Below are 24,419 nucleotides of genomic sequence, written 5' to 3' on the forward strand. Positions count from 1 at the left end.
AAGGGGAAGGCTCCAGGGAGCCATCCTCAATGGCCTGCCTTGACAATGTTCTCAAGCCATAGCTGCAGAAGGGGTAGGAAGAGAAAGAAGTGAGAGAGGGAAGGATAAAGAAGAAGATGGTCACTTCTACTGTGTGCCCTGACAGGAAATCAAACTCGACAAATCCACACTGGCTGATGCTCTACCACTGAGCAAACAAGCCAGGGCTTAAACTGAAGTGTTTTTGATGGAGTTAGTTTCCCACCCTCCAACAAAAGCTCAAATACTGGGTAACTGCTCATTAGATTTGCTTCTCCACCACTACAGAAGCTATGGCAGGCAGCTCTCATTTCTCAGGACCTCCCTTGCTGACCTCTTCGAAGACTGACTCTTCCTGCTGCAAACTGAGCACACTTCATCACCGCTGTGTAGAACACTATATCATTGGGAGTCTTGTTGGGTTCACATGTCCATGGTTTCCAAGAAGGGGACTTCATTATAATTGGCATATGTGATGTGTCAGATGCCTGAGGTTCAAATTCCAGTCCTCCCCTTTATTAACAGAGCAGGGAGGTCGGTAAGGCATTTCCTTTGAGAATAAGTGATGTCAGAACTCATGACATATAGAAAAGGGCTGTGTCAAGAGAGTTGGGCTGTCTCTACTCTAAGACAAGACTAGTTCCCTATACCCTTCTGTTTTTACTCTGCCTCCTTCTCCTGTCATTGTTTCTGGCCTTTCCTTGGATTTTCTGGAAAGAAACAAAAAGAGAGTGCTTCTTTCTTTTGCACATATGATGAATTTTGACATGAGATATTCTCTTTCATTTTTTGTCAAGATTATAAATGTTACCCCTTTGAAAATTTTATAGCTTTTAATTTCACTATTAAAATATGGCCATCTCTGAAGAAGTAAGTTATTTTTTAAAAACTATATTTATTTATTTATTTCAGTGAGAGGAGAGTGAGAGAGAAAGGGGTCTGGGGAGAGCAGGAAGATTCAACTCGTAGTAGTTGCTTCTCGTATGAGCCTTGACTGGGCAAGCCCAGGGTTTAGAACTGGCGATGTCAGCATTTCAAGTCATTGCACCACCACACATCAAGCAAGAAGTAAGTTATATTTACTTGAAATTTCCACTGAAAACTTAGGTATTTATGAATGCTAAGGTAACTTTTTTAAAATTAAAAATTATTGGACAGCATTAGTTAATAACCTTATATAAATTTTAGGTGTACAACTTTAAAATAATACAACATCTGAGCCATGGATGGGTGGATCAGTGGTAGAGCACAGGCCCAGCATGTGGATGTCCTGGGTTTGATTCCTGGTCAGGGCACACAGGAGAAGCACCCAACTGCTTTTGCATCCCTCCCTCTTCTTTCACTTCTTTCTCTCTCTCTCTCTCTCTCTCTCTCTCTCTCTTTCTCTCTTCTCTTCTCTTCTTTCAGCCAAGACTGGATTGAACTAAGTTGGCCACAGGCACTGAGGATAGCTCCATGGCCTCCGTCTCAAGTGCTAAAAAGAGCTCTGTTGTTGAGCAATAGAGCAACACCCCAGATGGGCAGAGCATCAGCCCTTAGTGGGCGTGCTGGGTGGATCCTGGTCAGGGCACATGTGGGAGCTTTGTCTCTGACTCCCTCTTCTTACTGAATAAAAAAAATTATAATACTGTAAAATAATATAAAATAATACAACATCTGTATATTCTGTTCTATTGTCTATAGTTGTGACTTTGGTTTTTTGTTGTTTTTGTTCTATTCTCTACCAGCAGGTCAGAGTACACTGAAGATAAAACAATATTTACCCAAAAGGTCACAGACTTGGTACTGAATTGGGAGGTCAGTTGCACTCAGTATTTATCAAATCTTTGGGTTATAGAGTTTCAATTGCATTTATGCAAAGCACCTTAATGGATCTCTTCATAGTCCTAGCGATTTGCCTTTCTTGTTTGATCCTCCTTTTTCTACGGAACCGAAGCTATGCCCAAGGAAAGCTGCCGCCTGGCCCTACTCCTCTCCCCATCATTGGAAATATTCTACAGATAAATGCCAGTGACATCAACAGTTCCTTCAACAAGGTTAAGTATGATTTATTTTCTTCCAATTGTTTGCAAGGAGTAAATGAGACAGGCTTATATCTAAGTAAAATATGGTCCCAGACACCATGCTTTACAGAAGTAGTTTTAAAAGGAAGTGTTCATTGGACATCTAGATAGTTTTATTTTTTAATTTAATTAAATATACTGAGACAATATTGATTAATAACACTTTACAGGTTTCAGGTATACAGATCGCTACTATATCATCTGTTGATTACATTGTGTGACCACCACCCGAAGTCTAGTCTCCTTCCATCACCGTACATTTCAACCCCACTACCCTCTTCCTCTTCTTCTTATCCCTGCTTCCCTTCTGGTAACTACCATACTGTTTGTCTATGATTTTGTTTGTTTCTTTGTTTCGTTTTTTCATTTGCTGTTTTCTGTTTTATAGCACTCATATAGTGAAATCATATGGTCCTTGTCCTTTTCTGTCAGACATGATTTTACTTATTTATTTATTTAAATTTTTTTCCTTTGATTAAGAGAGAGAGAAGAAAGGAGAGGGAAAGAAGGAGAGAAGCATCAACTTATTGTTCCACTTAGTTTTTCTATTTAGTTGTGTACTCATTGCTTGCTTTTACGTCGTGCCCTGACCAGGAATCAAACCCGCAGCCTCAGTGCACCAGGACGATAATCTGTCGAGCCACCTGCTCAAGAACCAGATGTAATTTTAAGTGGTGTATAGTTAGAAGGTGGCCAGAAGGGAATAAAAGCTATGAGGTGATTGTTGAAATTGCCCAAAGTAGGAATTCCCTGCCCATATTGTGACCTGGGTCTTCTTTTTACTAATTCTATTTTCCTGAACTCTAATGGCAATGAGATTACTTTCAATTACAAAAAACTTTACTGATTTACAGAGTCACAACACTAAAATTTTTCTAAAAGCACACACTGATGTGAAGTTAATGAAGTGACTAAATATTCAGGAACTTTTACAGTTTCTATTATATCTGCTCAATGAATGAGTTTCTGCTCTAAGCTATTTATATGGCAATAGCTTCCGAAACCTTGAAGCGATTTTCTGAAATCTGTCTTCCCTGAGACAAGTAGTTACCACAGCACTGCCCCTGGAAACTTTTTCTTCCTGTGTTCTGGGCTCTGGTTTAGAAGGGATTGTGTCAGCACTCCAGCCTATCCATTTGTTCACTTGCAACTCTGGGAAATTTAGAAAATCTCTCTGAGCTTCAATTTCCATTTCTTTAAAAAGTGAATAATAGTTATTTTGCACAAGTTATTAGTGTATCATCTATTCAACAAGTTATTGAATGACTACTTTGTATTAGGCTCCATGTTAGGTCCTAGAGATTTTTTTTTAGTATTATTTTGTATTAGTTTCAAGTGTACAGCATAATAATCTGACAATCATATACTTTGCAAATTGTTCCCCCTGCTATTTCCAGTACCCACCTGGCACCATGCATAGTTATTACAATATTATTGACCATATTTCTTATGCTGTACTTTACATCCTGTGACTATTTGGTGACTACCAATTTTTACTGAATCCCTTCTCTTTTCACCCAGTCCCTGAACTCCCCTCTTCTCTGGTAACCAACATTCTGTTCTCTGTGTCAATGAGTCTGTTTCAATTTTGTTTATTTTGTTCTTTAGACCCCACATATAAGTGAAATCATATGGTATCTGCCTTTCTCTCACTGACTTATTCACTTACCATAATAACCTCTAATCCATACATGCTGTTTCAAATGGTAAGATTTTAGTAGTTTTTATGTGTGTTAGAGATCATCAGTGCTGAACAACAACAACAAAAAAGACCTTAGCATTATGGAATTATGATATAATAATACAAATACATTAATGATTGTTAACTATGTAGAAGGGACCCAGCAGAAGAGGCCATGTAGCTGAGAGGACTAAAAGGAGCCGCCGGCAGCAAACGGTTCTCTGAAGAACTAAATTGGAGCTAAGCACTAAGGAATGATTGGGCATTAACCAGACAAAAACCAGATAACAAATTTGTTCCAGCCTTTTTCAATCTGGAGAAGAATTACTTGTTAGGTCTCTGAAAAAGGACCAGTTCGCTTGTAGCCCAGAGAATAAGTTAAAATGTAGTGTGAGTTGAGATTGAAGAGGTCTACAGGACCAGAGCATGTGGGCCTTACAAGGATTTTAAGAATCTTTGTCTTTAGCATAAGAACAATTTGATGCCATGGACATGCTTAAAGGATAGTGATGTTAGCATTAACCTTGTAAGAGATCACTCTGGAGAAGGAATTGTAAGGTAGCAGAAGGATTCAAACGTTGAACTGTTGGAAAGAGTTTAAGTCTTATATTATTTGGTATACTGAATAAGACACCATAAGAGAAAGACCCCAATAATGGAATGGCTTAAAGAAGACAAGAGTTTATTTCTACCTTTCATATAATATAGAAATGATTAATGGTGGTCTGCTTCTCTTCTTCAAGGTTATTTAGAGAACCAGTTTTTCTCAATCTTGTTGTTTACCATCTCATGTCCCTAAGCTATTGTCTTCATTTCCATGGTCACAGTGAGGCCTTCCCCATGTTATCATCTCAATCCATGAGTAAGTGCAGAAAGGTAGAGCATGTGGGATCATTTGTGCAACAGTGTAGGATTTGCACACATCACTTCTGCTAACATCAGTTCATTGAAGCTTAGTCACATGGCCACACAGGGAATCTGGGAAAGATCTGACATTAGGCTGCCATGTTTATGCATTAATAAAACGTGGAGGTTTTATTCATATATAATTCTTCTGGTGCTAACAAGAAGATGTAGGAAATAGATAATAAGGGACACTTATTTGTCTACACGTGGGGCAACATGGAAAAACATCCTTCAAACAGGAGAAACATATTACTTATGTTAAGTATAAGAAGGAAGGAGAAATTTGGAGCAATAAGAGGTTTGACAGAAAAAAATTAATTAAATATGAATAAAATTTATGACTGATAGTCACATAGTAGAAGCTGAAAAAAGGATAACTATTGATCGTGATAATAATGATAGCATTATTACTAATACAGTGTGTCCGTAAAGTCATGGTGCACTTTTGACCGGTCACAGGAAAGCAACAAAAGACAATAGAAATGTGAAATCTGCACCAAAAAAAGGAACACTCTCCCAGTTTCATATCTATTCAGTGCAGTTTGATGAGGGCTCACACACAGATTTTTTAGGGCTCCTTAGGTAGCTATCGCATATAGCCTCTACAGACTCATCACTGACTGATGGCCTACCAGAACGGGGTTTCTCCACCAAACTGCTGCTTTCCTTCAACTGCTTATCCCACCAAGTAATGTTATTCTTATCTGGTGGCTCGTTATAAACGCGCCGATATTCACGTTACACTTTGGTAACAGATTCGAATTTAGCAAGCCACAGAACACACTGAACTTTCCTCTGTACCGTCCACATCTCAACTGGCATGGCCGTGGGCTGCTCCGCTGTATACACGGTGTTACATCATCATCTGTGCATGCGCACATGCTGCCACATCATCCTACAGAAACTGGGAGGGTTTTCCTTTTATTTGGTGCAGATTTCACATTTGTATCATCTTTTGTTGCTTTCCTGTGACTGGTCAAAAGTGCACCATGACTTTACGGACACACTGTAATATAATGATAATTACCATTTAAGTAATGTGATTTCTTATTAAATTACCAGGTCTAGAAATGGAAATTTTTTATAATGGGGAAATAAATATTAAAATGTCTCATCCGTAAGATTAAAAATATTTCTCTCACTTACCTACATTTTCGCTTTGAAATTCTCACTCCTCTTGCATCTCCTGTTCCATCCCTAGCTAGCAGAAGTCTATGGCCCGGTGTTCACTGTGTATCTGGGCACAAAGCCCACTGTGGTGCTGCATGGCTACGCAGCAGTGAAGGAAGCCCTGATCGATCGGGGAGAAGAGTTTGCTGCAAGAGGCCGTTTACCAGTGATAGAGAAAATCATACCGGGATTAGGTATGCTTCAATTTGGGAAATGTGTGTGGATTTAAGTTGCAAAGATTCTGAATAGGCTAAGGAATTGAGAAACTTTAAGCATTTAGAGACACTTATGGAAATATCATCATTCCAAAATTTTCTATAAGGGATAATTAATCTATATTTAAAATTATGAGTGACTTAATGCCCCTAGGAAACAATAAATCCAATGAAAGCAAACCAACTAACCACTAATGTTCTATAAATTTGTGACTAAGCCATGTTCATTTTAAATTATAGCCTGGTAAGAATGAGAAAAAGACAGAGAGAAAAGGGAAAAGGAAATAGACTAAATTATTCAATTCACCAAATATTTTGCTTTTTTGTTCTGAGTCATGGTTGCCAAGAGATTACTGTAGAATGCTTGCACAGTATGCATGGAATCAACATAAACCTGGAATATTTTCAACCTTACCTTTAATCTTCTTCTCTTCTAAAAAAGATAAATATTTGAATTCAATAGAATAGAGAGCATAAAACACAAATATTCTCTGAACAGAGGATTGTAGAGAAATATGTAGTAAGAATGGATTCAAACTGATAGTGGAAAAAGCTTTTTAAATAAAAGACTTGAACTATCTTCCATTTGTTTTTGGAGCAAATCTTATACTGTCCAGCCTTCTGGAGGGTCACTGGTTTCCAGCAAAAAGAGATAAAGCCTAAACAGAGTTCTTTCCTCCTCCACATGTTCTCGAAAATATTCTTGGACAAGTTTCCTACAAGTGTTGCTTCCTTACCAGTCTGGTCTTGAGCCTCTGGAAGTCTGATGTCGAACTTCTTTGGTGTTAAGACCACATTTCATGGAAGGTGTTTCCCAAATAGAGAGGAAATGTTGAAGTTAGAAGGACTATGGCTGTGTCCCTTACCTGCAGAATTGATTTTCATGAACTTCCTTCCAATGCACAAAGCTGTCTCTCCTTCTTTCAAGAATTGGCTCCCTTTGTTACTGCCCCTAAAATTCACTTACGATGCACAGAAGTTGGTCATGAAATTTGAACCTATTACTTGAACTCACTGTGATTTATTAGCTGTGTGATCAAGGAACAAGCATTTGCCTCCAGGATCTTCAGCATTCTTCTCAGTAAAATGGGGACAAATCACTGGCTCACAGAGTTATTGTGAGGTTTAGAGGAGTTAATGGAGAAGAAGAGTTTAGTAATATGAAAAACCAAGTCTTGATAATGAGCTCCTAGGCTGGGGTGAGAGAGAAAGCAGACAGAGTAGGGTCAGTGGGAACTTCTGAGACTGGCTCCATTAAAGTAACTTTTCTGCTTAAGCGACATTATCATTTCCTGAGATCAAGACTCTCAGCTAGAGTTAATGAAAATGAAAGTTATTCTTTTTTATTTACTTTTTGTCCTGATAGGAGTTGTTTTCAGCAATGGAGAAGTATGGAAGCAAACCCGGCGTTTCTCCCTCACGGTTTTACGGAACATGGGAATGGGAAAGAAAACTATTGAAGACAGAATTCAAGAGGAAGCCCTGTGTCTGGTGGAAGAATTAAAGAAAACCAATGGTGCGTTTTTCTCTATGTACTTAACAAAAACAGTTTGGGTAGACTGAATGCTATTACAATTACCAATAGAGCACAGAGAGCTATGGCTCAAGTGTAGCGGAAGTTTACATTTTGCTCACAACCAGTAAGAAGAGGGAAGTGGTTGGCACAACAGCTTTTCCAGGTACCAGGTTAATAGGTGCTTTGACATCTTCAGCATGTGGCTTCCAGTGTCACCCAGGATCCAGCTCTTTCCACAGCAGTGTAAGGAGCAAAGAGCAAAGAAAGAAGCCAAGAGTGTTATAAATGGGCAAGGTATGGCAGTGGGACACAAAAGTTCTTTCTCATTCCAGGGGCTGTGACAAGTAAACTGTTTTAGTTCTTTGTTGCTATTAATATAAAAAAAATGCAATCCATATGAATCATTGCATATCTTTGACTATTTATTAGAATATAATTTTGAAAATGGAATTAATAAGTCAACAAATGTTGGGTTTTGATAAGTATTATCTGGAAAATGATTTTGTGCACTTGATTTATATTTCAAGCAGAATTATTATTGACTGGGTCTTTTCCCGTAGTGAATGTGACCTTCTCTCAGTTTCCTGACCCATGACCACTCAGGTTCTGCTTGATTCCCCCTAGCTGTGGGACCTCACTCTGTTGGGACAGCCTGTTTCATCTTGGGGTAACTATAACTGTTGGAAGTTTCTTTCACATGTTGAGCAGAAGCATTTTTCCTTGTAACTTCTGCTATTTGGTCCCTGCTGAGATTTTGCCTTTTGGAGGTTCAGTGTTGTGGCAGTTACCACTTAGAGAAAGGACGGGCTTCCCACCTAAAATTTGGTTTAGATGTTGATATTGAAGGTACCACACACACCCCAATAGGATATGAAAAAGTTTTATTACTCATAATGATCAGTGGTTGGATTCAAATAATTTAACAACTGGTTCTCTGCCTTAATGACTATTTTCAGGATAAAAAAAAGATATACTGAAAAGTAGTTAATTATTTCATGCATTTAATACTTAAATTAGAAAAATAAAAGAGATATACAAAACTAGATTATCTCATAAGAGTTTTAAAATATTAATGATAAAATATTAAATAATATCTGACATAAAACAATAAAACTGTTATTTAAGATATTTCCATTTTGCTTCTTGATTGGTGTCCTCACTTTCAATTGTTTTCACCTATGGACTGAATGAACAATAATAAGGAAGCTTAGAACATGCTGTTGCACAGATGAAAGTTTAAAAAGCATAAGGAATGTGAGTCACCTTATTGGGTGACTGCCCAGGTGCCCACCTTAGAGAGAACCTTGGTTACAAGTGCCACCTTAATAAAGGTTCGCCTAACTCAACAAAATATGTATTAGATAGTAGTTTTGCCGAACGGTTGAAAACCAGCTGAATCCCACAACTGATAATGATGCTTTCTCTATAGGGCAAGGTGGCTCTTAAGAAGATCCCAAAATGGCATGAGAGAGCAGAGAAAGGACACTGGATTGAGAAATGGTGGTTAGGGGGTGAGGTGTGGATGCGGGTTCCCTGTGCCAGCCAGGGTGTGTGGTTTAAACACTCTGCTTGTGCCAAAGGAGGGAACACTTGAGCGTTTTTTTATTATCAGATTGTCCAGATGTGAGAAGAGTAAGAAAATATAAGGCTTAAAAGCTGTCAGAGCCAAATACCAAAAAAATGGGAGTCATATTCATTATTACATGTAGAAAGCCTGTTTCATATACTACAACATATTTTTTGAAATATCTGACTGTAACTCCAAATTCTCTCATTATTCTTCTCTTCTACAAGAAAAACACACCCAAAGTTTGTCAACTTTGTTTTGTAAAATAAGATTTCATGTCTCCACAGTCTCCTGATATTCTTGAAGAAGTGTCCACACTGAGGGCTAAATTTTACACTTTTAAAGATATTTTTACCATAAATGTTATTCTTTGTGACAGCATGGATGGACCGAGGGTGTTATGCTGAGTGGAATAAGCCAGTCAGAGACAGACAGTACCATATGATTTAACGTATATGCAGCATCTAAAGAGCAGTATAATGAACAAAACAGAAATAGTCTCATAAATACAGAGGACAGACTGATGGCTGCCTGAGGAGAGGGAGGCTGGGGACGGAGTGAAAAAGGTGACAGGACTGAGAAGCACAGACTGGGAGTTACAGAATAGTCATGGGGATGTAAAGTACAGCATAGAAAACACGACACTGGGGAACAAAATTTTGTTGCATCCACAAAAACACTTGTTCTTACCTAACTCGAGTGTGCTGATCTCAAATCTGACATTAGTTTTTCTCTGTAAGCTACGGGTTTTTTTGCAGTTCAAGATTTTAGGTTCTTATGTTATTGTAAAATTTTCAACATTTAGTTTAACATAATGAAGTAGAATGACTTCTTGGGCATCATCTTTGTGAAAACATAATAATTTACATAATGTAGTAAATATACGAATACACTAAAAGATATGATTGCAATCAATGAACAAATAAAGTGCTGCAACTACACATTGATGCTTCTCATCTCTCCCCCTTTCTCTCTCTTGCTCTCATAAAAAAAATGTAGTCAATAATATTGTAAAATAAATAAACAAAAATTTAAAAGCATTTTTTAAAGGACCTCCTTGTGAATTACCTTGTGGTTCTTATTAGGAGAATGATGTAAATAAGAAAATACTTGCCCTGGCCGGTTGGCTCAGCGGTAGAGCGTCGGCCTGGCGTGCGGGGGACCCGGGTTCGATTCCCGGCCAGGGCACATAGGAGAAGTGGCCATTTGCTTCTCCATCTCCCCCCTCCTTCCTCTCTGTCTCTCTCTTCCCCTCCCGCAGCAAGGCTCCATTGGAGCAAAGATGGCCCGGGCGCTGGGGATGGCTCCTTGGCCTCTGCCTCAGGCGCTAGAGTGGCTCTGGTCCTGGCAGAGCAACGCCCCGGAGGGGCAGAGCATCGCCCCCTGGTGGGCAGAGCGTCGCCCCTGGTGGGCGTGCCAGGTGGATCCCCGTCCTGCGCATGCAGGAGTCTGTCTGACTGTCTCTCCCCATTTCCAGCTTCAGAGAAATACCAAAAAATAAATAAATAAATACTTGAGGGAAATTAATAAATAAATTGGACTGGATTAGACATTTTTACTTGGGGAAACACAATACATTTTATTTTACACATGTTGAGTTTATAGTGATGTCTGGATCTTTTAGATCCTAACTTAAAAAATCTTGTTAGTCACTCTTCTCAAGTATTTTAAACAGTCAACTTAAGATTTAAATGGAAATTGCGCTCTAACTTTTGACTTACTTTCTTTTCAGAGGCTCCCTGTGACCCCTCTTTCCTTATGGGCAGTGCTCCCTGCAATGTGATCTGCTCCATTATTTTCCAGAACCGTTTTGAATACAATGATGAGCAATTTCTAACCTTGATACATTATTTTGATGAAAATTTCAGACTTTCGAACACCACTTGGATACAGGTAAAGTCAAGGTTCTCTCTCAATGGGAAATAATGCTCTGACTATTCCATTGCTCATGCCGACCGATCTCGTTAGCCTATTTCAAAATGGTTGAAGCAATATTTCTCAAACTGTCATTAGTAACCAGTCAGTGGGTTATCGAATCAATTCAGTGTGTTAAAATTTAATTTAAGCCAAGCCTGTTGTGTGCAGTAGATAGAGTATTGACATGGGATGCTGAGATCACCAGTTCAAAACCTTGGGCTTCTCTGGTCAAGGCACATATGAAAAGCAACTGCTATGAGTTGATGCTTCTTACTTCTTCTAACATTCTCTCTCTCTATCCTCCCTCTAAAATCACTAAATAAAATCTTTAAAAATTTTTAAATTTAAAACATTAAACATAGTAATAAAAAGAAAAATATCTCATAGTGCATCAAATGATATCAAGGTATTTTTCTGAGAAAAGTTTTTTCTGATTTTTACATCTGTAGATGAAGAGGGTGGTGGCGTAAAATGTATTTCTCACTATACTGCATTGTCAGAGAATGTTAGTAACCTATAATATGCAATCACTAACAACTAATAATCTATGTGAATCATAAGCTCATGTTATGTTCGACCTGGGAAGGACCCTGGAGAACAAATAATCAACTTCTCATTTTTGGATCATCAACAGATATTAAGCATATTGTCCAAAGCAACCATGACAAAGAATGAACTAGACCTAGAATCTAGATTTCTCGGTTCTCTTTCTAGTTTGATACAAGCTACCAGCCAAATAAATTGTTCCAGTGCCTACCTACCAAGGGTATTAGATCATGTAGGAGCCAGCTAAAGAAGAGTCAGTAAATTCCAGGATTGGGAATGGCCTAATGAATAAGGCAGTGTGCATATTCTTGAAGGTGTAAATGCCAGAATAAAATAAGCTAAGTAACTTGAGCATTCCTTAATCTTCCTGATGCACGGTATCTTCATTACAAAACAAGGGTATGAGAGCAAACTTTTTAGGTGACTGTAGAAATATGTGTAGGGTAAACTGGGAGGAACACTGGGTTCTAGCTCTGTCACTAGGCTGGTGTCACAGAGTGGTGGAGTAGCCTTTCTCAACCTCAGTATCCTCATTTGGAAAGAGGTGGTATGCTTCTTAATACTTTCAGAGAACTGTGGTTAGGAAAAGAATTTAAAGGTTTTAAAACTACTTTGTAACTTGTGTATCCTGTTGTCCTATAACTCTGGATATTTACTGTTATCCATTTTCTTTTTCCACACACATAAAAGAGAAAAAGGGAGAGAGGGAGAGAGAAAAAGATGAATTGAGAGAGACAGGAAGGGAGAGAGATGAGAAACATAAAATCATAGTTGCGGCACTTTAGTTTTTCATTGATTGATTCTCTTATGTGTCTTGACCGGAAAGTGGGGGCTTCAGCCAAACCAGTGACTGCTTGCTCAAGCTAGCGACCTTGCGCATAAGCCAGTGACCTTGGGCTTCAAGTTAAAGACCTCTAAGTTCAAGCCAGTGACCATCAACTAATGGTGATGATCCCATGCTCAAGCTGGTCACCAGCACTCAAGCTAGTGAGCCCACACACAAGTCTGAAACCTCGACTGTATCCCAAGATGATGCTCTATCCACTACACCACCACTGGTCAGGCCAGTTCCTTTTCTTTCAAGTTCCAAGTATGTCCCAGTGCAGGATGCATGTCTTATTCATCTTTAGCTGCTCAGCATATAACAAAGTGTCTGACACATAATATAGGTCTATAAAAATTTGCTGAGTGAATTAATGAATGGTTCTTTAACTTTCAGCTCTATAATATGTTCCCATACTTAATACATTATCTCCCTGGATGTCATAATGAATTATTTAAAAACATTGCTAAACAGAAGGAATTTATTTTGGAAAAAGTAAAAGAACACCAGGAATCCCTGGACCTCAACAACCCTCGAGACTTTATTGACTACTTCCTGATTCAAATGGAAAAGGTATAAAAGACCCTGATTTTCAACTTCATCTTTGTTGGTGATGTGACTCATGGATTAGTTTTAATCTTTCACAGTGAAATTAGGATAATAAAATGAATGCATTTTCCTAAGGATGTATTAACTACTTGTACAACCTATTGTTTCTACAAACCATAATGAGTGTCTTGAGATAGTTCCAAATTCTCACTAAAAAATGACTTACAAGGCTTTATATTTACCTTGTTAAAACTGGCTCTTTATTTGGAACAGATTTAAGGACATCCACAAATAAGTACACACACATTCAAGATTAATGATAAACAATATATATCTTTCATAAAATAAGTTCCATGAATGCAAGATGGAACATGTGAGGAAACTCAGGAATGCATAAGAACCTAGAATGGTTTACCTTGCAAAGCTACTAGGAAATCTTGCCAAATGAGGTAGTTTTAGAGGAAATTCTGGCTTAGATGAACAGAGATGACAAAAAGGGTCTAGGGAATGATGATCAAGTGTGTGAAATTTTCAGAGGTTATCTTGATTGTAACTGAGAAACTGTTGTCGGTGTCATGACCAGTGACATTGGGAATAGTGATGCTGTTAGCAGGTGGGTGGTTCTGGAGGCTGAAGGAGAAATTTAGACATGATAAAATAGACTATAGGTCACATAACTGTCAGTGAGTAGTCATGATGACTTGATAAAAATTATGTTTGAAAGAACTGATTGACTCTCATGGGTGAGAAAGTAGGAATCAGAAAGGACTTACGGAAAGTTTGTAACTCTGATTTTATTTTAACTGTTTGAAAGACACCTAAAAACTCATCTAACTTTACCTTCAGCTATTACATTTGTGATGTCTGGATTAATTTGTCAAATAAGCAAATTAAACAAATAATGATGTTATATTGAGATACATCACAGTATCTCTAAGGTTCTTCTAATTATCAGTTATTTTAATACATCATTACTAGGAAAAGCACAATCAACAGTCTGTATTTACCATGGAAAACTTGATCTATACTGTGTGGGATATTTTTAGTGCGGGAACAGAGACAACAAGCTCCACCCTGAAATATGGACTCCTGCTTCTGCTAAAACACCCAGAGGTCACAGGTATGATCACAGACGATGGGCAAGATAAAATTCGGGTAAAAATTGGCAGGCAGCACTGATAACTCTCCCATTCTTCACCTGTCTAGACAATATTCAAAAAAATTTTTCATAACTAATACATCTGCCTAACATTAGAGAAATTAAATTCAAATTATAGTACAAAAAGAGAAAAAAATTTAAATAGCAGCAGAGATTTGAAGGGCAGAAGTTATTGTTCTTCCTGTAATGGTAGATAATCCTTGATCTGCATCAGACCAGATGAAGTAAGTAGGGTCATCCTAGAATCTGGGAAAGATTAGCCTTTCTCTTCATCTAAAAAGATATCACTTGATATTCCTTCCATATCCCAATAAATATATCTTTGTCAGCCTGACCAGGCAGTGGTGCAGTGGGTAGCCTGTTGGACTGGGACGTGGAGAACCCAGGTTCGAAACACTGAGGTTGTGGCTTGAGAGCGGGCTCACCAGCTTGAGCTCAGGGACACTGACCTGAGCATGGGATCATAGACATGACCCCATGGTTACTGGCTTGAGCTCAAAAGTCAATGGCTTGAAGCCCAAGGTCACTGGCTTCAGCAAGGGGTCACTCGCTCTACAGTAGCGCCCCCATGTCAAAGTACATATGAGAAAGCAATCAATAAACAAGCCAACAATTGACACTAAGATGCCACAACGAAGAATTGATGCTTCTCATCTCTCTTCTTTCATGTCTGTCCCTATCTGTCTCTCTCTCTGACTCTCTCTGTCTCTGTCAAACAAACAAAATATATTGCTGCTCAAATGCATTTGCAATGGTAAAGAGGGACTCAAGAAAATCATAATCTTTCCCTACTGGAGTGTCTTACTTTCTAAACAAAGGGTTAGACACAAATAAAAAATTCTTTTGAAATATACCCTAATGGGCAAACAAAATTTTCCTCAGAAGAATGATTATGCTTACAAATGCAATTTTGCCATTTTACCTCCTCTTTTTTATTGAGTTCATATTAGGAGGTTATTTCCTCCACTGTTATGTTATTTTCTCTTTGGTACATGCAGACAGCTTTAGTATAATTAAATCTCATGAGCCTCTCCCTCCAACATCAGCATCAGATTTTCCTACTTGGTTTAAAGTCCCCTGTCCTCCATTATAACTGGGATGTTTTCCAAAAGGTGCAATTTACAAGCACAGCCTTGAAATCACGTTGCTTGCACACATCACATTGTGGGATATGATGGCAATGTATTTCTTTTATGGGACACACATTCTTTTAGCCAAATAAACTCACTAACTCTTGTAAGACCTATGTCAATTATGACTGTCAATTGTATGGAACAATTTCCTACACACATTTAAGCCCTTCGTGTGTCATATTTCCCCAGCTCTTCCATTTTCATTTTCTATTTTCTATCCATTTATATTTTCTCTTTTCTTTCTTGCCATCATTATCTTTCACTGTGACATTTGGCTAAGCATAGGATTTTATAAGCACCTCCTAACCACTGCATATATCCACTGTCTTCTAAGCAAAACTCATCTCTCAAACTGAGAGGGCAAAGTCTAAAACTTCTCTAAAATTCCTAACCTTTCGTTCCTTATAACTATTAAGCCACATATTTTTCAGATGCTCCATTAAAAGACACGTTCTTCACGTGGTAGATACATCCCATATGTCCACAATAGCCACCTGGTAGTAGAGAAAATGGGTTATAGGCTCTAACAACAGTGGTTGCAGGTTCTGCTCTACTAGCACATAGCTGTGTGACCTCTGACTCATGACTACCTTTCCCCGTATGACGCCCTCTTCTGTCTAAGGAGATGATAATACTTCCTAACATTCACAGAGTCTTTTCCACAAAGGGAAAGTTAATAAGCATTTGTATTTAACTAGTGAATACTCCTAGTTAAGCTATATGTTATTAACATGATATACTTTATAGGTAAAGGAAAAATATAATTCACTAACACAACTTACTTTCAATAATCTTATTTAAGTTCAAAGATGGTGGGTTTGGGAATGAAAAAGACCACATAATACCTGGATGGCCTGTTTTCTCATTTTTAGATAAACAAACTAATGCCCAACACATAAAATTATTTTGAGAAATTATAAAGAAATATACTAGTGTAGCATGCCTGTCAAATTTTGCACACTAAATAAATGTTAACTTCTTGTTCCTCTATGCTGAGTCAACTAAACATCTCATTTAATTTCTCTATTTATTAAGCACTTACTGTACTGGGAAGCTCTTACTCCCTTGGAAGTTACACATTTAATAAAACAAAAACTGCATATACAAAGAGGTTAAACTACATGGTTTGTAGTGATCCTTCAGGATCCCAGGCCCCCTAGTCCATTAAACAAAAATACACAAAATAGAGAAAGTTGAGAAGTGAATTTCATGGTACAACTGCATTTTATATGCACATATATTTAAGTCTCTAATGAGACTCGAATTAGCCCAAGAAACTGAAATTCTGTTTCTTTTTCTCCCTTATGGAGGTAGCCAAACATCGTTTTCCTTTCTCCCCATCTCCCGCCACAATGTGACCAAAATTAAGACTGTCATTTCACAAGAGTGTTCCATTTCACATACATTCTGATTCCTGCCCTGCCAGCTAAAGTCCAGGAAGAGATCGACCGTGTGGTTGGCAGAAACCGGAGCCCCTGCATGCAGGACAGGAGCCGCATGCCCTACACGGACGCCGTGGTGCACGAGATCCAGAGATACAGTGACCTCGTTCCCAACAACCTGCCCCATGAGGTGACCCGGGACATTAACTTCAGAGGATACTTTATTCCGAAGGTGAGAGATATTTCATCTCCACTTTTCCTTAGGAATCAGATTCCGACTGTCACTGTAGTGGAATTACAGTCTGCTTCACTTTCTACAGGTATTGCACATTCAAAACTCAGGCACCTCACCCTCTGTGTTCCTTTCCTTCTAGTCTGCTGACACTACTTTATAAATATAATAGCGCTTACGTTCCCGAGGATTTCAGTGCACCCTGCATGTCCGTTAGCGCAGTCTGCTGTCCGCGTCTCTGCTCTCCAGTGTGTGTTTACTACGCTCACCACTCAGCCAGCAGCCTGTCCTCCCCTTGTCTCCTCAGCTGTCTGTGTCACTTACTTGTCAAACTTTTCATGAAAAAAAGAAAAGCTGCAAGTCAACTGAAAGAAAGCATTAGGAGGAGGGATACTTACTATTTTCTCATTCTGATTGGGAAGTACAGGGTTTTCAAGAATACGGCCACTCAGGTAGTTTTGAGAAAGACCTCATACTCAGTTTCAAAAAGAATTACTTGGATTTTCAGTGACTTCAGGACTTTTTTTAAAATTATTTATTTATTTATTTATTCAGTTTTAGAGAAAGAGGAGAGACAGACAGAGAGAGAGAAAGAAGAAGGAGCAGGAAGCATCAATCCCATATGTGCCTTGACCAGGCAAGCCCAGGGCTTCGAACTGGCGACCTCAGTGTTCCAGGTCAATGCTTTATCCACTGTGCCGCCACAGGTCAGGCACATCAGCACTTTTTTTACAACAGTGCAATTTATTAAGAACAGTGCACTCCAGATAGTGTCCTTAGTTTTCTGAAAAACAAGTGCTGATATCAGACTACGAACTGAAGACAACGCCTTGGGGTCCATGAACAGTGCCTTGGACTGGCGTTATATGGTTTAAGACCTATTAGGCTTGGTCATTAATTTGTTCTGTAACATGAAATAAATAAATTCTTTTAATACCTCAATCACCTGATGTATAAACAAAAGGATTAGATAAAGGGACTTTTTTTAAACTCCATAACATTCTTTTTTTTTTTCCATTTAGTGAGAAGAGAGGAGGCAGAGACAGACTCCCACATGCACCCACCCAGGATCCACTAGGCATGACCACTAGGGGACGATGCTCTGCCCATTTGAGGCCATTTTTAATCAAGCCATGGCTATAGAACAGGAGGAAAAGACAGAGAGACAGAGAGAAAGAAGTGAGAGGTGGAGGGGTGGAGAAGCAGATGGTCGCTTCTCCTGTGTGCCCTGACCAGGAATCAAACCCAGGACATCCACACGCCGGGCAGATGTTCTACCACTGAACCAACTGGCCAGGGCCTCCATACCATTCTTTATAATCTGGTTTGTTTGTTTCTCTTTATATCAGGGCACAACCATACTCACATCTCTGACTTCTATCCTGCACGATAACAAAGAGTTTCCTAACCCAGACCTGTTTGACCCCGGACACTTCTTAGATGAAAGAGGCAACTTTAAGAAGAGTGACTACTTCATGCCTTTTTCAGCAGGTAAGTAAGTTTCTTTTCTATTTGCACATCAGAGGTCAAAGAGATGAGGCAGGGCTTTGCATAGATGCTACCCTGGGCTGGACAAATTGTCATTTGCATGAGGACAGAGGCACCACTCCCAAAGCCCAGGTTATTTCTCATTGGATTGGAGGCTGCTCAATGAGTTCTGTCCCATAATTCACCACTGACATTGCCAAAAGCTCCTCCTAGAGTCAGTTTATTCAGTACACTTCACTCTGGACACCGTATGCAGCAGACTCGTGCTCAGATCCAAGGATAAAGTGTGAATAAGAAACACATCCACCTGACCAGGCAGTGGCACAGTGGATAGAGCATCGGACTGGGATGCGGAGGACACAGGTTCGAGACCCCGAGGTCGCCAGCTTGATCACGGGTTCATCTGGTTTGAGCAAAGCTCACCAACTTGGACCCAAGGCCCCTGGCTTAAGCAAGGGGTCACTTGCACTCGGTCTGCTGAAGGCCCGTGGTCAAGGCATATATGAGGAAGCAATCAATGAACAACTAAGGTGTCGCAACAAAAAACTGATGACTGATGCTTCTCATCTCTCTCCTTTCCTGTCTGTCTGTCCCTAGCTATCCCTCTCTCTCTGACTCTCCCTCTGTCTCTGTAAATAAATAAATAAAAACTCTTTAAAAATTAAAGAAAAGAAACAGATCCCCTCTCTGAAAGAGAGGAAGGCAAATTAACATGCCGCAGGCCAGCCGCAACGAGTATATTCAGGTCCCCAGCGGGAACGGTGCGGAATTAAGAAAATAGACTTAAAGAATTAAAGAATATAAAAGATGGGCTTGGGAGGGCTTTGCAATTACTACTAGCAGAAAATACTGTCCTAGCAGAGAAAAACATGGTCGCCCCCAGAACCGCATCCTCCTTTATTATAGGGCAAAATGGGCCATTAGGAAACCAATGACTTTTCTGATTACAGTTTCCAAGGCAACTCAAGAATTACACTAAGTGCAAAAATCTCCCACCAATACTTAACATGCACAAAGAAGCCAGTCTTTCCTTCAGGGAACGCAGGGGGGGGGGGGAGCGAACATCACAGCTAACATGGAGGTGTGGGGAAGGGCTTAGCTTTTTGCAAGCGACATGGGGGGTTGGGCAGCAGCCAGTTCCTCACACCTTTGTCCCCCGGAAATAACTCTAAAAACCCTATTGTTGTTTTGGTCCCCAACATTAACAGGCAATGAGACCCCAAAGAGACAAAATGGCCTTTGAGGGGCAGTTGTGGCAGCCCAAACAGAAGCTTCTGACTCCTTTATCTTTGTATTGTTTTGTTTTATTTTATTTATTTATTTTTTACAGAGACAGAGAGTGAGTCAGAGAGAGGGATAGACAGGGAGAGACAGACAGGAACGGAGAGAGATGAGAAGCACCAATCATTAGTTTTTCATTGCGCGTTGCAACACCTTAGTTGTTCATTGATTGCTTTCTCACATGTGCCTTGACCGCGGGCCTTCAGCAGACCGAGTAACCCCTTGCTGGAGCCAGCGACCTTGGGTCCAAACTGGTGAGCCTCGCTCAAACCAGATGAGCCCGCACTCAAGCTGGCAACCTCGGGGTCTTGAACCTGGGTCCTTCCGCATCCCAGTCCGACGCTCTATCCACTGCGCCACCACCAGGTCAGGCTGTATTGTTTTGTTTTAGAGAGACAGAAAAAGAAAGGGGGAGAAAGAGAGAGAGAGAAGCATTCATTTGCTGTTCCACTTAGTGTTTATTTATTGATCACTTTCCGTATGTGCCCTGGCTGGGGATCGAACCTGCAACCTTCGTACTTCAGATGACGCTTTAACACAGGGGTAGTCAACCTTTTTATACCTACCGCCAACTTTTGTATCTCTGTTAGTAGTAACATTTTCTAATCGCCCTCTGGTTCCACCATAATGGTGATTTATAAAGTAGGAAAGTAACTTTACTTTATAAAATTTATAAAGCAGAGTTACAGCAAGTTAAAGCATATAATAATAATTACTTACCAAGTACTTTATGTTGGATTTTTGCTAAGTTTGGCAGAATAAATCTTTATAAAACAACTTACTATAGTTAAATCTATCTTTTTATTTATACTTTGGTTGCTCCACTACTGCCCACCATGAAAGCTGGAACGCCCACTAGTGGGCGGTAGGGACCAGGTTGACTACCACTGCTCTAACAGAATGAGCCACCGGCCAGGGTCAGGAGCTCCTGACTATAGTCCTCTGTGTTGCCAGGGCAGAAGGCAAAGTACTTAGAAGGTAAGGGAAATTTTCTTGCAGGAAGTATCATTTAAGTGCTTTCCTTTAATTTGTGAGGGTCCTGGAAAGAAATAGGTGGCGTACTCAGAGAAGTCAACTAAAGAAAGTTTAATGAGCCTGACCATGCAGTAGTGCAGTGGATAGAGCATCGGACTGGGAGGCAAAGAACACAGGTTCAAAACCTTGAAGTCGCCAGCTTGAGTGCAGACTCACAGCTTGAGCGTGAGGTTGTTGGCTTGAGCTTGGGATCATAGACATGATCCCATGGTCACTGGCTTGAGCAAGGTGTCACTCTCTCTGCTATGGGCCCCCGGTCAAGGCACATATAAGAAAGCAATCAATGAACAACTAAGGAGCTGTAACGAAGAATTGATGCTTCTCATCTCTCTCCCTTCCTGTCTTTCTGTTCCTATCTGTCCCTCTCTCTGTCACACACACACACACACACACACACACACACACACACACACACGCGCGCGCGCATGCACACACACACACACACACACACACACAAATGTTTAATGCAAAGACAGTTTTTGAGGTGTGGGAAGATTAAGGGATGTAATGAGGGGTGCTAAAGCACTCAGGGGCTGGCACCAGCAGAGGAAAAACATCACCATCATAGGTTGAAAGGGAAGGGGGAAGGTGGCTATTACTGGAATCCAAGTAGATCTTTAGCAAAGAAGGATGGGGCCCCTCAACAGGAGATGCGTTTAGAGGCAGAGGAATAGAGCCACTGTCTAAACTGCGATCCGACAGGGTGTGAGTGAGGAATAAATACTCTGGCCATTTCAATATCTAATCCTCTGAATTTATTCAGAACTCAGAAGGAACCAACTTCTGGGTTTATGCAAGTCATAGGAATCAGCTTCTTGAGCAGAGAGTAAGCGCCAAAGACAAACACACACAGAATGGACCTGAAAGGAAGGAGACCCAGAGAATATTCAGCACACTCCAAAGGAGAAACAGAGGGAAGAAGAGAGAGTAAAAGGCCTTATCTTTCTTACTGTGAAATGAGCCTGCTCAAGGTTTCTATTCATATCACTGGGTTTGCAGACTCTCTTTTGTCTGACACTGTAGGCATCATTTCAAGATGAAAGGCCTTACCTTAAGAGTTTATATTCCAGTGGGTGAGAAAGATAAATTATTTTAGAACTTCATGCGACATGTGCTGTGTTAGAACATTAATGAGGGCTGTGGGAACAGATGGGGGGGTGAGTTACATACCCTGAGCACGTCACAGAATTTTGCATAGAGTAAATGACATCTGAACAGGATCTAGTAAAATGTAGAGAGTGTCAGCAGGCAGAGCAGAAGGGAAGACTATTCCATGTGGAGGGACCCTGGAATTTGAGACAACATCTGAAATTGCCAGTCTGTTTGGGGATTAGTGGATAATAATCCTGTGGCTAATTTTTGAGGTTTCTTTTTATACTTGGCAATGATAAGCTCTTGAAATTTTTTAAAGCGGGGACATGACAAGATTAAGATTATCCTTTAGAATAGAGATGAGGAGAAACAAAGCTGTTATTGAGCCTTGGAACTGTCCATGGAAAAGTACAGTGTGTGCCTCATGCCAGTTGGGGTAGGTCAGCATGTGTGTGTGTGCATGGAAAGATGTCACTGACAAGCCTCAGGAAAGCAAATCCAACGTGGGAGCACAGAATAGAATCTTTCTTGCAGCACGCACACAGAAGTCGGTGCTGAGGGAATGAAGGAAACCAGGTTCTGCTGTAGATAAGAGAAGTCATAAGTTAATTAGTGTTTTATTAATATGCTTATATATTTATTTCTTATTTCCATTTCCATATTTTTGAGCCTTTTGTGTTTAACTCAGAAATAGAATTAAATTAATATGTAATTTCCGTGTCATTTTTAGGAAAAAGAGCTTGTGTTGGAGAAGGCCTGGCCCGCATGGAGCTGTTTTTAATACTGACCCACATTTTACAGCATTTTACCCTGAAGCCTGTGGTTGATCTGAAGGACATTGACATCACTCCAGCTCTCTCTGGGATAGGCTCTGTACCGCCCAACTATAAGCTCTGTTTCATTCCAGTCTGAAGCAGGGGCAAGCTGCCAGGTTGCAGAATAAGACCCTCCGGCCTCATCTGAATGAGCCAGACACTTTCTGTTCAGTGTGTGAGCCATTACCCACCTCTTTCTGAACAGGAGAGTTGACATTCCTAAGCTCTGTCTCTTCCAATTTCCCCCATCCTGTACAAAATAAAACTATAAAGCCTCTCGTGTGAGACATAAGAGAAAGTCTTTATGACCTTAAACTCTACAGACAGCACTAATTATAAGAGATTGTCAAGTCTTTAGTTAAATCAATTTAAGCTCCTATCTATTTATCAAATACCATTTAAAATCATCAAAAGGCAGCCCTGGCCAGTGGGCTCAGTGGATAGAACATCACCCGGCATATGGACATTCCCAGTTGGATTCTTGGTCATGACACACAGGATAAGCAACCATCTGCTTCTCTCCCCTTCCTCCCTTGCTGTGACCCATGTGACAAGTCTATTCCAGGGTCTTGAGTGGGAAATGGTAGAAAATTGAATGAAAAATAGACAGAAACTTAAAGACATATACAGGATGGGTTCGGGAGGATGCCACAGCTCCTTGCCAACAGTCAGTCCTGTCCTGGCCGAGCCGCAAAAATATGGCCGCCCTCAGAAAGACATCCTTTTTTAATCTCTGGGTCATTAGCAATTCAATGATGTTTCCAAGGCAAACCAAGAAAAACCCTCACCAGGTGCAGAAAAACCCTCACCATCTTAACTTTAAACAAAGAAGTAACTAGCTTCTAGTTTTTCTGGGTAACATGGGCAGGCAGGACAAGTACTGAAGCACAGCCCTTTGTAACTTAATCAGGCAGGTGAGGTGTGGGGTTGTGCAGAGTGTCAGCTTACAGTTGGCTCCCAGTATCTCTGTCCCCAAAATCCAGACTGAAAAATCCTGTTTATTTTTCAGTCCCCAATAGATCCCACTTTTATATTTTTTAAACTTCAATTTGTGTGCTGGGATTCATGCTCATCTAATTTCCCATGTTCCAATTTGGAGGAAGACTGGAAAAATATAAAATAAACAACAAAATTAAAATAGCCAATGCTAACAGATACCAAAACAAGATATCTTAATACAATGAAGTGATTAAAGCCTTTTAAATTATCAAGCAAAGTCTTAACTAAAACAGCAGGATCTAAAATAAAATCTTTGCAGTTTTTAATGTTCTTAAACCCAACCCCACTTCAGTCTGAGACCTGTCCCAAAGAGCAGGAGTCACACACATTCAGGAAGAGTCAACAAGGCACTGGAGTTATGGTCACATTTCCACTTTGCAGCTAAAGGCCAAGTCACAATGACCACTGCTTCTAGCTGGCATTGATTCAGGAATACTGGAAGAGCCATCTGCAGTATGTATGGAGATGGAGCTTCCGTTTTCTTTAAACTGTACAGATGAATCCAGGGACATTTCCCTGGAGCTTTGCAGCCATGGGGTGGTGAAGAGAACCTTGGGATACACTATGCTGGGTGGCAGAGGTAAACTCGTAACAGAAGTTGGCAAAAAGGAGAGAGAGAGCTCTAAATCAGGAGTATGTCCAGCCTAAAATAGGCATGGTGCATTGAGGCAGGGGAATAAAGAAAACACTATATATTAAATAAAGCAGCAGAAAATAAGACTATCAACATCCACAACAGAGATCTTTGAGGATGAGCAGAATCCAAATATTAAGAAATGAGATCAGTTTACCTGCTACTTGGTAGAAATATCCTAGGCTCATTCACAATGGC

The 24,419-nt window shown here is 40.0% G+C and overlaps 2 protein-coding genes across 3 annotated transcripts in view; both read left to right on the plus strand.

Moving 5' to 3' along the window:
• LOC136384667 (cytochrome P450 2C21-like) overlaps positions 1–24,419 on the plus strand; it is a 149,424-nt gene that overhangs the window by 106,674 nt on the left and 18,331 nt on the right. The gene's annotated exons all lie outside the window — the stretch shown is intronic.
• LOC136384481 (cytochrome P450 2C21-like) lies at positions 1,832–22,886 on the plus strand. 2 transcript variants are annotated; one of them, XM_066354692.1, is made up of 9 exons: positions 1,835–2,054; positions 5,870–6,032; positions 7,420–7,569; positions 10,869–11,029; positions 12,819–12,995; positions 13,950–14,091; positions 16,690–16,877; positions 18,227–18,368; positions 22,504–22,886. In XM_066354692.1, the coding sequence occupies exons 1-9, from the start codon at positions 1,872–1,874 to the stop codon at positions 22,683–22,685; spliced, it is 1,488 nt and encodes a 495-aa protein (XP_066210789.1). In that variant the 5' UTR covers positions 1,835–1,871; the 3' UTR covers positions 22,686–22,886. The 2 variants fall into 2 exon arrangements, with proteins under 2 accessions (XP_066210790.1, XP_066210789.1); XM_066354693.1 differs by lacking the exon at positions 18,227–18,368 and having other exon boundaries at positions 1,832–2,054; positions 22,504–22,578.

The sequence above is a fragment of the Saccopteryx leptura genome, chromosome 13 (genome assembly GCF_036850995.1).
Source record: "Saccopteryx leptura isolate mSacLep1 chromosome 13, mSacLep1_pri_phased_curated, whole genome shotgun sequence".
Lineage (NCBI taxonomy): Eukaryota > Metazoa > Chordata > Mammalia > Chiroptera > Emballonuridae > Saccopteryx > Saccopteryx leptura.

Bases quoted from the DNA above. Each gene is read 5' to 3' on its own strand.
- LOC136384481 (XM_066354692.1), top strand. From the start codon at position 1,872: ATGCAAAGCACCTTAATGGATCTCTTCATAGTCCTAGCGATTTGCCTT. The intron at 2,055-5,869 runs GTTAAGTATGAT...TTCCATCCCTAG, and splicing joins TCAACAGTTCCTTCAACAAG to CTAGCAGAAGTCTATGGCCC. The intron at 7,570-10,868 runs GTGCGTTTTTCT...CTTTCTTTTCAG, and splicing joins AGAATTAAAGAAAACCAATG to AGGCTCCCTGTGACCCCTCT.